The following is a 12,191-nucleotide window of genomic DNA, read 5'->3' as shown; positions in this document are numbered from 1 at the left end:
GTTTTACTTCAAAACTTTGCTGTTTCTTCGTAACTAAATCCCAGCAATTTAATTTAATCATTTTTTTTTCAGTGTAGTAGGCCTATACTTGAGCAATACCACACAAGCGTCGTTTCTAGGGATATAGACTATAAGTATTGGACTACGATTCTGCAATTGCTTTTATTGAACAGTGATATATGCAAATAAATCTATATATGAAAAATAAATATAATGGTCACGCTTTATTTTAAGGTCCAACTCTTGCTATCGACTAATAATTACGACTTTTTTAGTACGGTCGTGCATTAATATGTGCTTTATATGTAGTAGTAATAATAAGCACCGACGTGCATCATAATTAGCAGTGAGAATATTATGATTCAGAAATACATGCACTAACGTGGTAATACCATAGTAAAGTTCAAAACAGTAAAAATCAAAGCAAACCACTGGGAACGCATCTGTTCTTCAGAGTCAGAGAGAACATCTAAAATTGCAACAGTTCAATAAACACGAAGTTAATGAGCGGCTTACATTTTAAACACAATGTATTTTTTCCCTCTTTTTCTATTTCGCTCTGCTAACAAATCACTCATAAAGGCCATCCCTTCACACCTTTAAAATATGTAATAGTTCAATCAAACAATCAGCTGGGAATAGTCGTTTTTAAGTTACCCTCACAGAAAGGCTCTGTTGCACATTGAAGCACTCGACGTAGGAAGCAAAGGAGAGCAATACGGCAGGATGCATGGGCCATTACTGTCTTATACACTCTAATTACATGAAGAAAAACGAATGTAGTGATAAGCAGGTGATCCATTTGCTGTGCCTGTCATTTGTTTGTATCGATGTGCGTGTTTATTCCGTACAGATAAAGACAGTGCATTGTGTCGAATAACTGATTTGTTCTTTGCTCCCGGGGTGACTCTCACCCCCCTAGTAAAGACGAATCGAGTGTCACCTACTTTAATAATGCATCTCTCCCTGCCTGATAATAACACGATTTATTTCAGGACCAAGCCTCGCTGTTAACGAATGTTTTCGACGGAAATAAATGATAGCCGCCCAGGTGTCAACTGCATAACCCGGCATCTCAATAACGCGTGCCCTCGACTGCCGCACTTTGTCACAGAAATAAAAGCTCGGTGATGTCATTTCCCTTTTGTCTGAAATCCACAAAACTACAGCGCGCGACGGAAGGTTGAGTTTTCAGCAAACAGAAATGGCACTGTCGCCATGGCGATGTGATCCCGGGATGACACTGATACCGGTTTACGAGAAGGAAGAGAAACTCTGCCTTTTTCCCGTCTGCTTGTTCCCCCGCGTGGAGAATGCAGCCGGAGCCTGTGCGCGTAATCCCAGTTGGGCTCTTTTGATGGCATGCGGTATTGTTTATATATGGGACGTATTAACCTCAGATGGAGCGGCGGAGAAGAGGATCAAGGCGAGCTGACCCACATTCACATGCGTTTCGGATCCGCGTGCATTCGGGATGATGCATGTATTGTAGCATTTGTTTGCATTTACTGTGCGTGTAAATACCCTCAGGGCTGTGCCGGTCCGTGTCGACCCAGATCAGAGTAATTACACATCAGAGACCCGCGTCTGGAGAAGATGAGAGATTTGCTTCGCCACGTACAAAATAAACACGCGTCGGTTCATAGCTTCGTTTTTCTAGACAGATTGTACCAACCGCCGCTCCAAAAGCAAGAGCTGCTTATCTGAATTTTTTATTTTGAGACATCAAACGCACTCTCCCGAGACTAACCGCTGCGTTAAATTGGATAGACGGTTTTTTTGTTGACCTCTGACCTCTGACAACAAAGGCACGATGTGCGGAAGATGGGTTTTGGAAATTGTAAATTCCAGAATTACCAAGGTAAACAGAATGCAGCACAAGGCGTTTATATTTAAGTTTGTTTTCCCTTACTTGCCGTTGAACAAGAGTCTCTTACGCTCACCAACTCTGCATTTATTTATTCATAGTACAGTTAAAACTATAATATTCAGAAAAATTATTACACTTTTCTTTCTTGATATACTGCAAAACGTCATTTATTTCTAATATGCAAAGCAGAATTTTCAGCATCATTGCTCCAGTCTTCAATGTCACACGGTCCTTCATAAATCACTCTAATATGCTTTTTTGCTTCTCAAGAAACCGTGCTTATTGTGCTGATTAATAGTTTTACGGAAACTGTGTTTGCACTACCATTTTGAAACAATATCGAACAGAAAGTAATGCTTTTATTCAGTTAGACCGTTAATGTTACAAAAGGTATTGATGTTAAAGATGCATTTCTTACTGTTATTAATGTTAAAAATAGCTGTGTTGCTTAATATTCCTGGAGTTTTGAGTCTCTCTTTATATAATATTTATATAATTTATAGAAAACAAATATTTTATATATATATATATATATATATATATATATATATATATATATATATATATATATATATATATATATATATATATATATATATAATTTATAGAAAATTTAAAAACAGCATTTATTTTAAGACAGAATATCTTTTGTACCATTATAAAGGACTTACTGTTATTTCTGTCCATTTAATGTTTTTTTATTTAATTTAATGTATTTAATTTGTATCCGATTAAGGTATAAATATACTCATATTTCATGCATACTTACTTAATATTTAATGCAGCACAATTAATAATTGTATAAATTCATCAATCCATTAAAGTTAATTAAAAATTGACTTTTTCGTCCAACATTTGTGCCTGCGTTCCAAAGCAATTACCTTATTAGGACTTTCGGATTTGTACCAGCGTTGTGCATTTTGTAAACAGCAAGGATTGGCCCGAGAACAGAGCAGCTGTCTGTGAACTACAAAACAGTCTCTATATGAGCTGTGAGTGAGTAAGTGTGCGCGTGAGATTGTGCATTTGTTTTGTGTCCATAGGCAGAGTGGTTTGTAGGGATTATTGTAACCCTGAATTGAGAAAGCGAACACGCTTTTACCCTGGAGAAAGAGGTGGGCCATGACTAAAACAGCTTTGAAGGATTACAGCATTGAAAATGTCGCATTGTAGAAAGAAAACATGAGCAATGGTGTATAGACAGATGTTTTCTTTTTCGTTAATCTTTGGGGGCTCGGGGAGGGATGAAAACAAGGGCTTTAGCACAAACAGCAGAACGGCAATCACACACACACACACACACACACACACACACACACATTCAGACATCTGTCTCTGTGTTACTGTCGATCAAGGTCGAAGAATGAGCAGAGAACGAGGCTGATGAAACGATAGTTCACCCTAGTATTTTACTCACGCTCAGGCTGTCTGAAATCGTGATGAGTTTGTTTCTTCGTGGGAAAAGATTTGGAGAAATGCATCCCATCCGCTGCTCACCACTGGACCCTCTGCAGTGTATGGGTGCCGTCATAAAGAGAGTCCAAGCGGCTGATAAAAAAACCCCCTGCAACGATCCACACCACTCCAGTCCGTCATTTAACGTCTTGTGAAGTAAAAAAGCGGCCCGTTTGTAAAAACGAATCCACCATGACTGCATAATATTGCTTCCTCCAGTTATCTCATCTGAATCAGGAAGAAAAAAACACGGATCAAACACTGTTTACGAGAGAAAACAGTCCAAAACACTGCATAGCAAATATGTTTGTGGATTTTGCTGTGAGAGGACAACGGGGGATGGTCTTTTTCACTAAAGGAAGCGTCATAATGGATTATGGTTTAAAGTGAATGGCGGATTTGTTATTGACAAACATGCATCTTTTTTTCAGTTCACAGTAGCCTTTATTAATTGACGGACTGCAGCGGTTACTTGTGGATCACTGGGATGTTATTCTGACGGCACCCATTCACTCCGGAGGATCTAAACCCGTTCTTACGAAGAAACAAACTCATCCTCAGCTCGGATAGCCTGAGTACATTTCTACTCCTTTAATGTTGCACACTTTCATCTGCGTGCCTTTGTGTAAGCGTACAGTGTTTCATCTATTTGTAATCAAATGAATGTCCTTCACCACTCATTCAGCGCAAACACTCCCAACCCATCAACACAGTCGTCTGTAAATACTCCTCATTGCCTTTCAGCAGCGATCCCTCAATAGACTCATTACTATTTCAGAAACACATTGCACCACAATCAATACATTTCCATTAGCGTGATGGACGACTGTTTTTCGAATGCTCTCCTGTCTCAACAGAATCACAGGCCGGCGTTTATGAGACACAGAAGTGTCATGACTAATGCTTTACTCTCGATACGACGTCTGTCTTCCTGGAATTTCAGACCATTTAACTTCAGCCGATCATTCACATTCAGACACGCTGCAGAGCTATTATTTTCACGTTAAAGCCTTGATGAATTCATGTGGTAATGCCGCGTGTGAAAGGAGAACGGGGTAAGATGGTTACAGTAATTTTCCATCTCTTTCAGACGTCGTGAAGGCCTGTTCATCCCTCTCCGTCACTGACAATGCCAGGCTCAATCTCCTATAATTCATCATTCGTATTGACTTACAGGACTTCTCAGAGGACACAAACTGCAGCCAAAGCAGGAAGCAATCCAGCAGATATGAATACCTGAATTCATAAAAAGACAAGGAACCTTTAACGCATGCTAATTTTATGCATCCCACATGCTCCATTAATTAAATATGAAAACACACAAACAGCCTGCTATAGTTTGGGTATAAACATTCATTCACAACATGAATCCTTCGAGGATCTTCTCAAACAAATGCAAATCAGCGCGTGCTACCATTTCTAGATATATTAGGTGTATCCACGTTTAAGAAGCTTCTAATTAATGTCAGCATCAAAACGGTATGGCTATATTACAGCGTAGACCTAAAGCTATGCTACTCATTTTATGCGGTATAAACACTTGGTACATGCAAGGTTTTTTTTTATATTCCTTTGTAAGAATGCTGCATTTGCTAAAATGTACAGTATAAATAACACAGGCAGAGAAATACTGCATTCTACAATATAATGTAATTGTTGTAAATGTTGATGGTAGAACGAATAATTGCTTTTGGATCTCTATGATTCATTATATGATAATTAATAATTATTAGAATAATTAGAATAAATTAATTTGTACACACACACACACACATATATATATATATATATATATATATATATATATATATATATATATATATATATATATATATATAATGTTTTTTACAATTGTAATAATTATAAATCTTTATAAATATTATAAATATTTATATATATTTGTACATAATATAAATTATATAAATGTATACATGTAAATACATGTAAATATTTATAAAAATGAGTGTTATATATATACATAATTAATAAACACACACACATATATTACACAAAAATTATTTTGGATGCGATTAATCAAATTATAAAATATATTATATATATATATATATATATATATATATATATATATATATATATATATATATATATATATATTATATGTATATGTATTTTATATAATTTATATTATGTACAAATATATAGAAATATAACATTTTCCTTACATATACATGCATGTGCATAGGTTATGCTATATAAATATTTAAAGTTAATTATTTTAAATGAAAGATAATTTAAAAATATTTCCATAATACATGTATCTTAATATTTACATTTTCAATTTAGATATCATATTATTACCAAAAAAAAAAAAAAATACGTAACAACGAACAGCATTGCGTGACGTCGTATTTAGGGGGCGTGTCATCGCTCGCCGGAATGCCGGACGCGCAGACGTGAAACGGCAACTGGGAACACAGCGTGGACATGTAAGTAGCCAACTGTTGGACACGTTCACACCACTTAGTTTACTTCCGACGAGTAGTCCATTTTATCGTTTGTTGTAAATGCGAGACTGGTTTCTCAAAGGTTTGTTCAGCTGTCGCAACAGTTCCTGTTTAAAAACAACAACAACTGTGATAGAGACCGCTGTGCAGAAGAACCAGAAGTTCGTGGAAACTAAATCAAACACCGATTCAGCAATCGTTAAATCTTTATCTTTAACATATCAGCTACGTTAAACTGTTGCAGATTAAATGTTAATTCGTAAACTAGATCAAGCGTTAAATCGTTGTAGGCTGAAATGCGTTTCTCTTATTGTTAGCTTATTTATAATTTTACCACTAAATACATCTGGTGTCTGACAGCACGTTTAATTACGTTTATATGTTTTAAAAGAAGCAATGAATCAGTGAGGTTAAAACGTGTTCACAAACCAGCCTAACTAGTTCTACTTGAAATTGAACCCCTGAAAATCTCAGAATCATATGTTTAATATACAGGGTTTCTGCAGGTTTTTTTAATGTCCAATTTAAAGAACGTTTAGGAAATAAATTGAACAGAAGATGTGATCTCGTGATGCAAAGGTCTTGTATCAGTAGCTCTTCACTCACAGTTTGAAAAAAGTCCAATACTTTAATCCAGTTTTTCAAATAAAAATAAACTGCTTTAGCTCTGCAGCAAATGTGGAAGCGACTTTCGTGCGATCACGAAGCGATGCCGCTCGTCTGTACTTTTCGCTTGTTTTCCAGTGTGAGTCTATAAAGTTTCTCATAAATAGCTCGAAGCGAAATGTCTCGTTTCATGAGAAGCTGATCAAAAGTGAGTTTGCGTTTTAAAACAAGAACGGTCTGCTTAATTCGAAGGGAAAGCAACTTTTCGCGCCGACACGGATTTGTTCTTGTTTCAAGCGTAAACCCGCTTAAATTTAGCTCAGACTTCATACGTTTATTTTTGTGCGTCTCAAGTAAATGTACTTTGATTAAAGGATGTTTAGTTATAAGTATCGGAAATCATATTTTTGTTTTTGCAGTGTATGCAACATTTAGCCTAAGCTCTCATTTAAGAGCTTTTTAGGCCTTCGTTTGTGCATGGGTGAATTAAGAAACCTTTCTATCATTCTGGCTTCAAACTGACTTGTGCATATTGCAGGGAGGACACTCTGCTGTGGATCGCGGGTGTGTTGTTACTCCTGTTCTGCAGTCTGGATGTGTGGTATTACATACGGGCAGTGCTTGCGCTGATCCGGGCCTGGTTCCTCTCACCCGTATTCGACATCACAGCAGAGCAGACCTCTAGCGGACGAGTTGTTCTCCATGACGTCGACCTTTGCCACATGAACAATGCCCGCTACCTGCGCGAGTGTGACTTTGCCCGCTTCTCTCTGTATACCCGCAACGGCGTGTTCAAGGGCTTAAGAGCTGTAGGGGCCACCATGGTCGTCGGGGCAACTACCATCCGCTACAGGCGGCCGCTGTGCGTCGGTGAGTCGTTCGAGATCCGCAGCCGAATCGTTACCTGGGACGAGAAGTCGTTTTACCTGGAGCAGAGGTTTGTGTCTCGCAAAGATGGGATGGTGTCGGCTGTAATGTTCTGCAAACAGAATGTCCTGCGCAGCAGTCCGGACAAGATCCTGCAATACCTGTGCAAGAGAAAGGTGATGCACTAACACTTTTAACTCTCCGGTGGTCTTCTGTTATTGGATTTTGAATTTTTTTACCTTTTATTTAACTCGTTTGGAACGGTGCAATCGTTTTGACGTGTGTGGCAGTTGCTATTTAAACACAAAAAAATGTGGACATGAATTAAAAAGGCTACGGAGGTCTTTATAAATGCAGAATTGTATGATAGAAATTCACAATTCTGAAAAAATTCTGAATTTCAAGAACTAATGCTGAAAAAATACATGATTACAACTAGTCTAAGTGTGTGTGTACACAAGCAGTGTGTGTGTATATATATATATATATATATATATATATATATATATATATATATATATATATATATATATATATATATATATAACTTTATAAAACACAATTATATCATATAAAACAAATTATATAAAAGCAAATAAAAAACACAGTCATATATAAACACTGTTAGTTATTCATAATATCTACTACAATTTATGGAAATAATTTGTAGTACACGTAGTTTAGTGCAATGAAACCCTATACGAAGTTTTACAAAATATTAAATAATAAATCATTCAATGAATTATTGATAGTGCATTTATTTAATTAAAAACTAGATTTACTAGATTACTTTGGGAACAAGGAAAACCGAGGGTTAAAGAAATGGTTAACAAAAAAACGTACAAAATGTCCATGTTGTTTCAGTCGAATATTACTTCCCTTTTTCAAAATACTAAAGCCTGACATTTATGATCTGATTTTGTAGGTTGAAGTGCCCGAAGTTCCCGAAGACCTGCAGCACTGGATCAATTTCATCTCAGCCAGCAGTAAAGCCCTCAGGGGGGAAAGTCAGCTCGATGATAAAAAGAACGAATGACGGCTCACTGCCTTAAATGAACTCTCAAACACCGGTTCACAAACACATTTTGATGCACATACATTAATGTCTCAGATGTTTGGACGCTCCGATGCAAAAATAAAACTGTGAGTTCTGCTAGAATCTAAAAGTCTTGCTTCATACTGCATTATGTATTGTCCATACTTTAAGACTGAGAATATGTAGAAGCAATTAGTCGAAAAAAAAGTATTGTTGCCACTGGATTGGAGTAAAGCGTTAATAGAAAGAGAAGAAAAACTATAACAATAAATAAAAAATGATTTTGCCACAGTATGTGTAATTTAAGTTCCATTTTCTAATCCTGTTATTCTTAGATAACCTTTTGTCTTTATATTTTGGCACAAATCAAAAGATTTTGTAGGTTCATATAATTATATATATCTTAATTTATGTAATAACTTATACACAAAATAATATATCACTGCTTAAATAACGTACAAAACATGCTTCATTATACATTGAATTGGGAAACAATTATTTTTTTAATACTTTTAAAAAACAATAACAATCGTCATCATTTTAAATCATAAAATAGAGTTCAGGGTCGTTCAGTCTTTCAGTCCACAAGAAATGCCGAGTCCTACAGCGGAGCCATTGTTTTTAGGTTTTCATAGAAAAAGACAGACTCAAAATACATTTTATTTCAAGTTTCCGTTTTAACGAAAGAGCAAATGTCTATAAATAAAATTGTGTCTCGGAAGTGTAATGGAATTCTGGCGTTCGCATGGCGGCCTGCTGACGTAGTCACGTGGCCTCGTCAAGCCAATCAGAGCGCGGGTTCTGTCTGTGCGGAAGTGCGTGAAGCCGGTGTCTTGCGGGTGTCAATCGCGTGAGTAAGAAGAATATCGTATTTGACAATATTATGATTATGAGCACTGACAAACGCGCGTCGTTTATCAATTCCCGCGCATTACAGCTCAAACCGGTCCACTTGGGATAGGTTTTGTCGCGCGACCTTGTCTGTGATCTCCATGCACATCTGATATTTAATCTAGACGTTGATTTTTGATTTGCTTCCGATATAAATGAATGATGTGAGGTATTTCCACAGCTGTTTTTAAATATATACATGTTGTATATACATTTTTAAAAATAGATGCAACGATGTCCTGACTCCTGCGTGTTGTTTTTAGCAAGCCGGGTCACTCTTAATGCCATAGACACCCAGCAAACCCAGTTCTGCGTGTGATCTGTGTGAATTATTCATGATGTGAATAATGAATAATCCTCGCTGTGTAACAGAATCATGCTGCTGTGGATTCTGTCCGGCTCTCTGCTTCTGTTCGGCAGTTTTGACGTCTGGTACTTCTTGAGAGCGACGTGGATGGTGATCAGGTCCTGGTTCCAGGGTCCGGTTCGAGATGTTCTGGCGGAGCAGGTGGTTCACGGAAGGGTCCTCCTCCACGACCTGGACTTTATGTGTCACATGAACAACGCCCGCTACCTGCGCGAGTGCGACTTCGCGCGCTACGCGTACTGCACGCGGAACGGGCTCTTCCTGGCGGCGCGCGCGCTCGACGCCTCCATGCTGATCGGAGCCACCACCATCCGTTACCGGCGCTCGCTGGCGTTCGGCGAGGCCTTCGAGCTGCGCACGCGGATCGTGGCGTGGGACGAGAAGTCCTTCTACCTCGAGCAGAGGTTCGTGTCCAAGACAGACGGCTTCGTTTCTGCGGTCATGCTGTGCAGGCAGAACGTCATTCGCGGAAACCCACAGAGGATCCTGGATCACCTTTGCAAGAGGAAGGTATTTATATCACGTTAAAGTTGTTTTTACTTTTACTTTTCAAAGCCCAAAATATGCTAATCCCCGTCACCGTGCAAGAAAACATCCTAAAGTATTGTAATGCAGTGTTCATATTTATTTATTTATTTCTTACTTGTTACTTTTTTACTCATTTTCATGCCATTCTATAACTGAAAAGGTTCATTTTCATGTGAAAGACCTAGTATTATTTATACATTTGTGTAAAATATTATTATTATTATTATTACTACTATTATTACTATTAGCACTGCACTTAGATGTGCTTTTTTTATCATTTAAATAAAAATGTAACTTTTATTGTAATCAGTTTTATATATTTATTTTCGTATTAACAAATATGCTTATCCATAAAAAGGAATTATTAAAAAAATTATTATAAACTTGTAATTATTCTACATGCTTACATTCAATGTATTAAAGTATGCATTACTATTGTTAATGTACCGTTTATTTAATTAATTAGCTAATGAATTAAGTAATTTTTTGACCTTCTAAAGACCCTATTAATTCAGTGAAAAATTATTTAATTATTATATGTTAAATGTTTTTTTTTAAATCATTAAATTGCTATTTTACTACTATACTAGGTATTTGTATTTATTTATTTTGATGAAATGTATTTAGTTTCTTAGTTTATTTTATGTTGTATAATAATAAAAATAATTATTCTTAACAAACAATACTGTGGTAATACTTTTTAGATTTTTATCATGGTAATACCACGATATATTCTTGGCTTAATACAAACATGGAAATCATTACGGTAATCATATGCTAATAGCTTGGTTTTCCTTGAAGTATGTTCCTGTCTAACAGTCCCGATGTGTCTGATCTGAAGGTGGACTGCCCTGAGATTTCAGAGGATCTTCAGCACTGGATCAGGTTCATCTCTGCCAGCAGTCAGGCTTTGAGAGCAGAGAGCGGACTGGAGGACAAGACCAAATGATGGTTTCAGAGACTCTTACCGTAAGCCTTCCTTCTGCATGTAAGTTTCCCGTGATGCTAACCTTACAACCATAACTCCCTAAGTGTCCGTTTTAAAGTTACAAAATAGGTTTTCTGGTCCAGAACCTGCGGCTGTCGGCAGCTTCGGCGTTTCCTCCACCACACCAGCCCGTCCGTATAGTTTTATTTGTTTAAAAAAAAAGTATTACAGCGTCATTATTGTGCTAACAAAATCCATTCCAGAAGCTGCAAGAAATATGACTGACAAACCACGGCGCATGAATCTCTGTTGAGAAACGGAGCGCATGAACGAATGTTGAAAACTTGACTCCACTGACTTGAACGCTGGGGGCTTTTGAACGCCCCTGTGACCAAATACGCACACGAACGTAAGAAAAATCACGTCGAAAGGATTTGCACTGAGTATTTTAATAGTACAAACGGAAGATGAGAATGGGAACGAGAGCGTTGTTTTATCATATCACCTCATTGATTTGTTGTGCTGGTCAGATATGTTAATGTATTTATTCCTATTTCAGACTGAAACGGTTTATTATTGTTGTTATTTATAAAAAAGGGAACACTGTATTTATTTATAATTCTTTTTTTTTTCTGAGATTTGCATAATTTGTTTGAGAAGAGTCTGTATGTAAAGTAATTTAAGCACCTGTAATGAAACTTGAAGACTTGCGTTATGAAATAAAATCCTGCAGTATAAATAATGCCTGTATGTTTCTGAGTCTTTAGAAGGGTTTGTTCGTGGATCTGAATCATGTGAGAGCAGCCCTGCTGCCATCTGCTGTCAAAACACTGAAATATCACTCTCAAACTGAAAAGTTGAATTGAAAATGTAAACGTATTGCAGAATGGCATTATATTTTGTCCCTCTTTTGACACATTAACAAAACAGTATAACTTGAGATGTTCCTCGGAGCATCTTAAGCAAAATAATCTGACAAATTTTGTGCACAGGAGTGCTAATCTTACTAAACATATTTGAGCAATAAAAATATATATATATATATATATATATATATATATATATATATATATATATATATATATATATATATATATATATATATATATATATATATATATATATATATATATATATATATATATATATATATATATATATATATATATATATATATA

General features: G+C 36.5%; 2 protein-coding genes across 4 annotated transcripts; both read left to right on the top strand.

Annotated features, from left to right (window-relative positions):
• The first annotated feature begins 5,681 nt into the window (after positions 1-5,681).
• On the top strand, positions 5,682-8,429 carry them6 (thioesterase superfamily member 6). Its single transcript, XM_043216545.1, has 3 exons — positions 5,682-5,772; positions 6,935-7,439; positions 8,189-8,429. Coding segments are annotated over exons 1-3 (618 nt in total). The 5' UTR covers positions 5,682-5,770; the 3' UTR covers positions 8,300-8,429.
• A 150-nt stretch (positions 8,430-8,579) lies between these two features.
• On the top strand, positions 8,580-11,755 carry si:ch73-52e5.2 (protein THEM6). Of its 3 annotated transcripts, XM_043216513.1 has the most exons (4): positions 8,580-9,149; positions 9,563-10,067; positions 10,927-11,073; positions 11,157-11,755. In XM_043216513.1, exons 1-3 carry the CDS (start codon positions 8,992-8,994, stop codon positions 11,032-11,034), a joined length of 771 nt encoding a protein of 256 aa, XP_043072448.1. In that variant the 5' UTR covers positions 8,580-8,991; the 3' UTR covers positions 11,035-11,073; positions 11,157-11,755. The 3 variants fall into 3 exon arrangements, with proteins under 3 accessions (XP_043072448.1, XP_043072441.1, XP_043072457.1); XM_043216506.1 differs by having other exon boundaries at positions 10,927-11,755; XM_043216522.1 differs by having other exon boundaries at positions 9,080-9,153; positions 10,927-11,755.
• The last annotated feature ends 436 nt before the right edge of the window (positions 11,756-12,191 follow it).

This window comes from Puntigrus tetrazona, chromosome 2 (genome assembly GCF_018831695.1).
Source record: "Puntigrus tetrazona isolate hp1 chromosome 2, ASM1883169v1, whole genome shotgun sequence".
In the NCBI taxonomy this organism is placed as follows: Eukaryota; Metazoa; Chordata; class Actinopteri; order Cypriniformes; family Cyprinidae; genus Puntigrus; species Puntigrus tetrazona.
The sequence above is the reverse complement of the archived record's forward strand: the minus strand, read 5'-3'. Positions and strand labels throughout refer to the sequence as shown.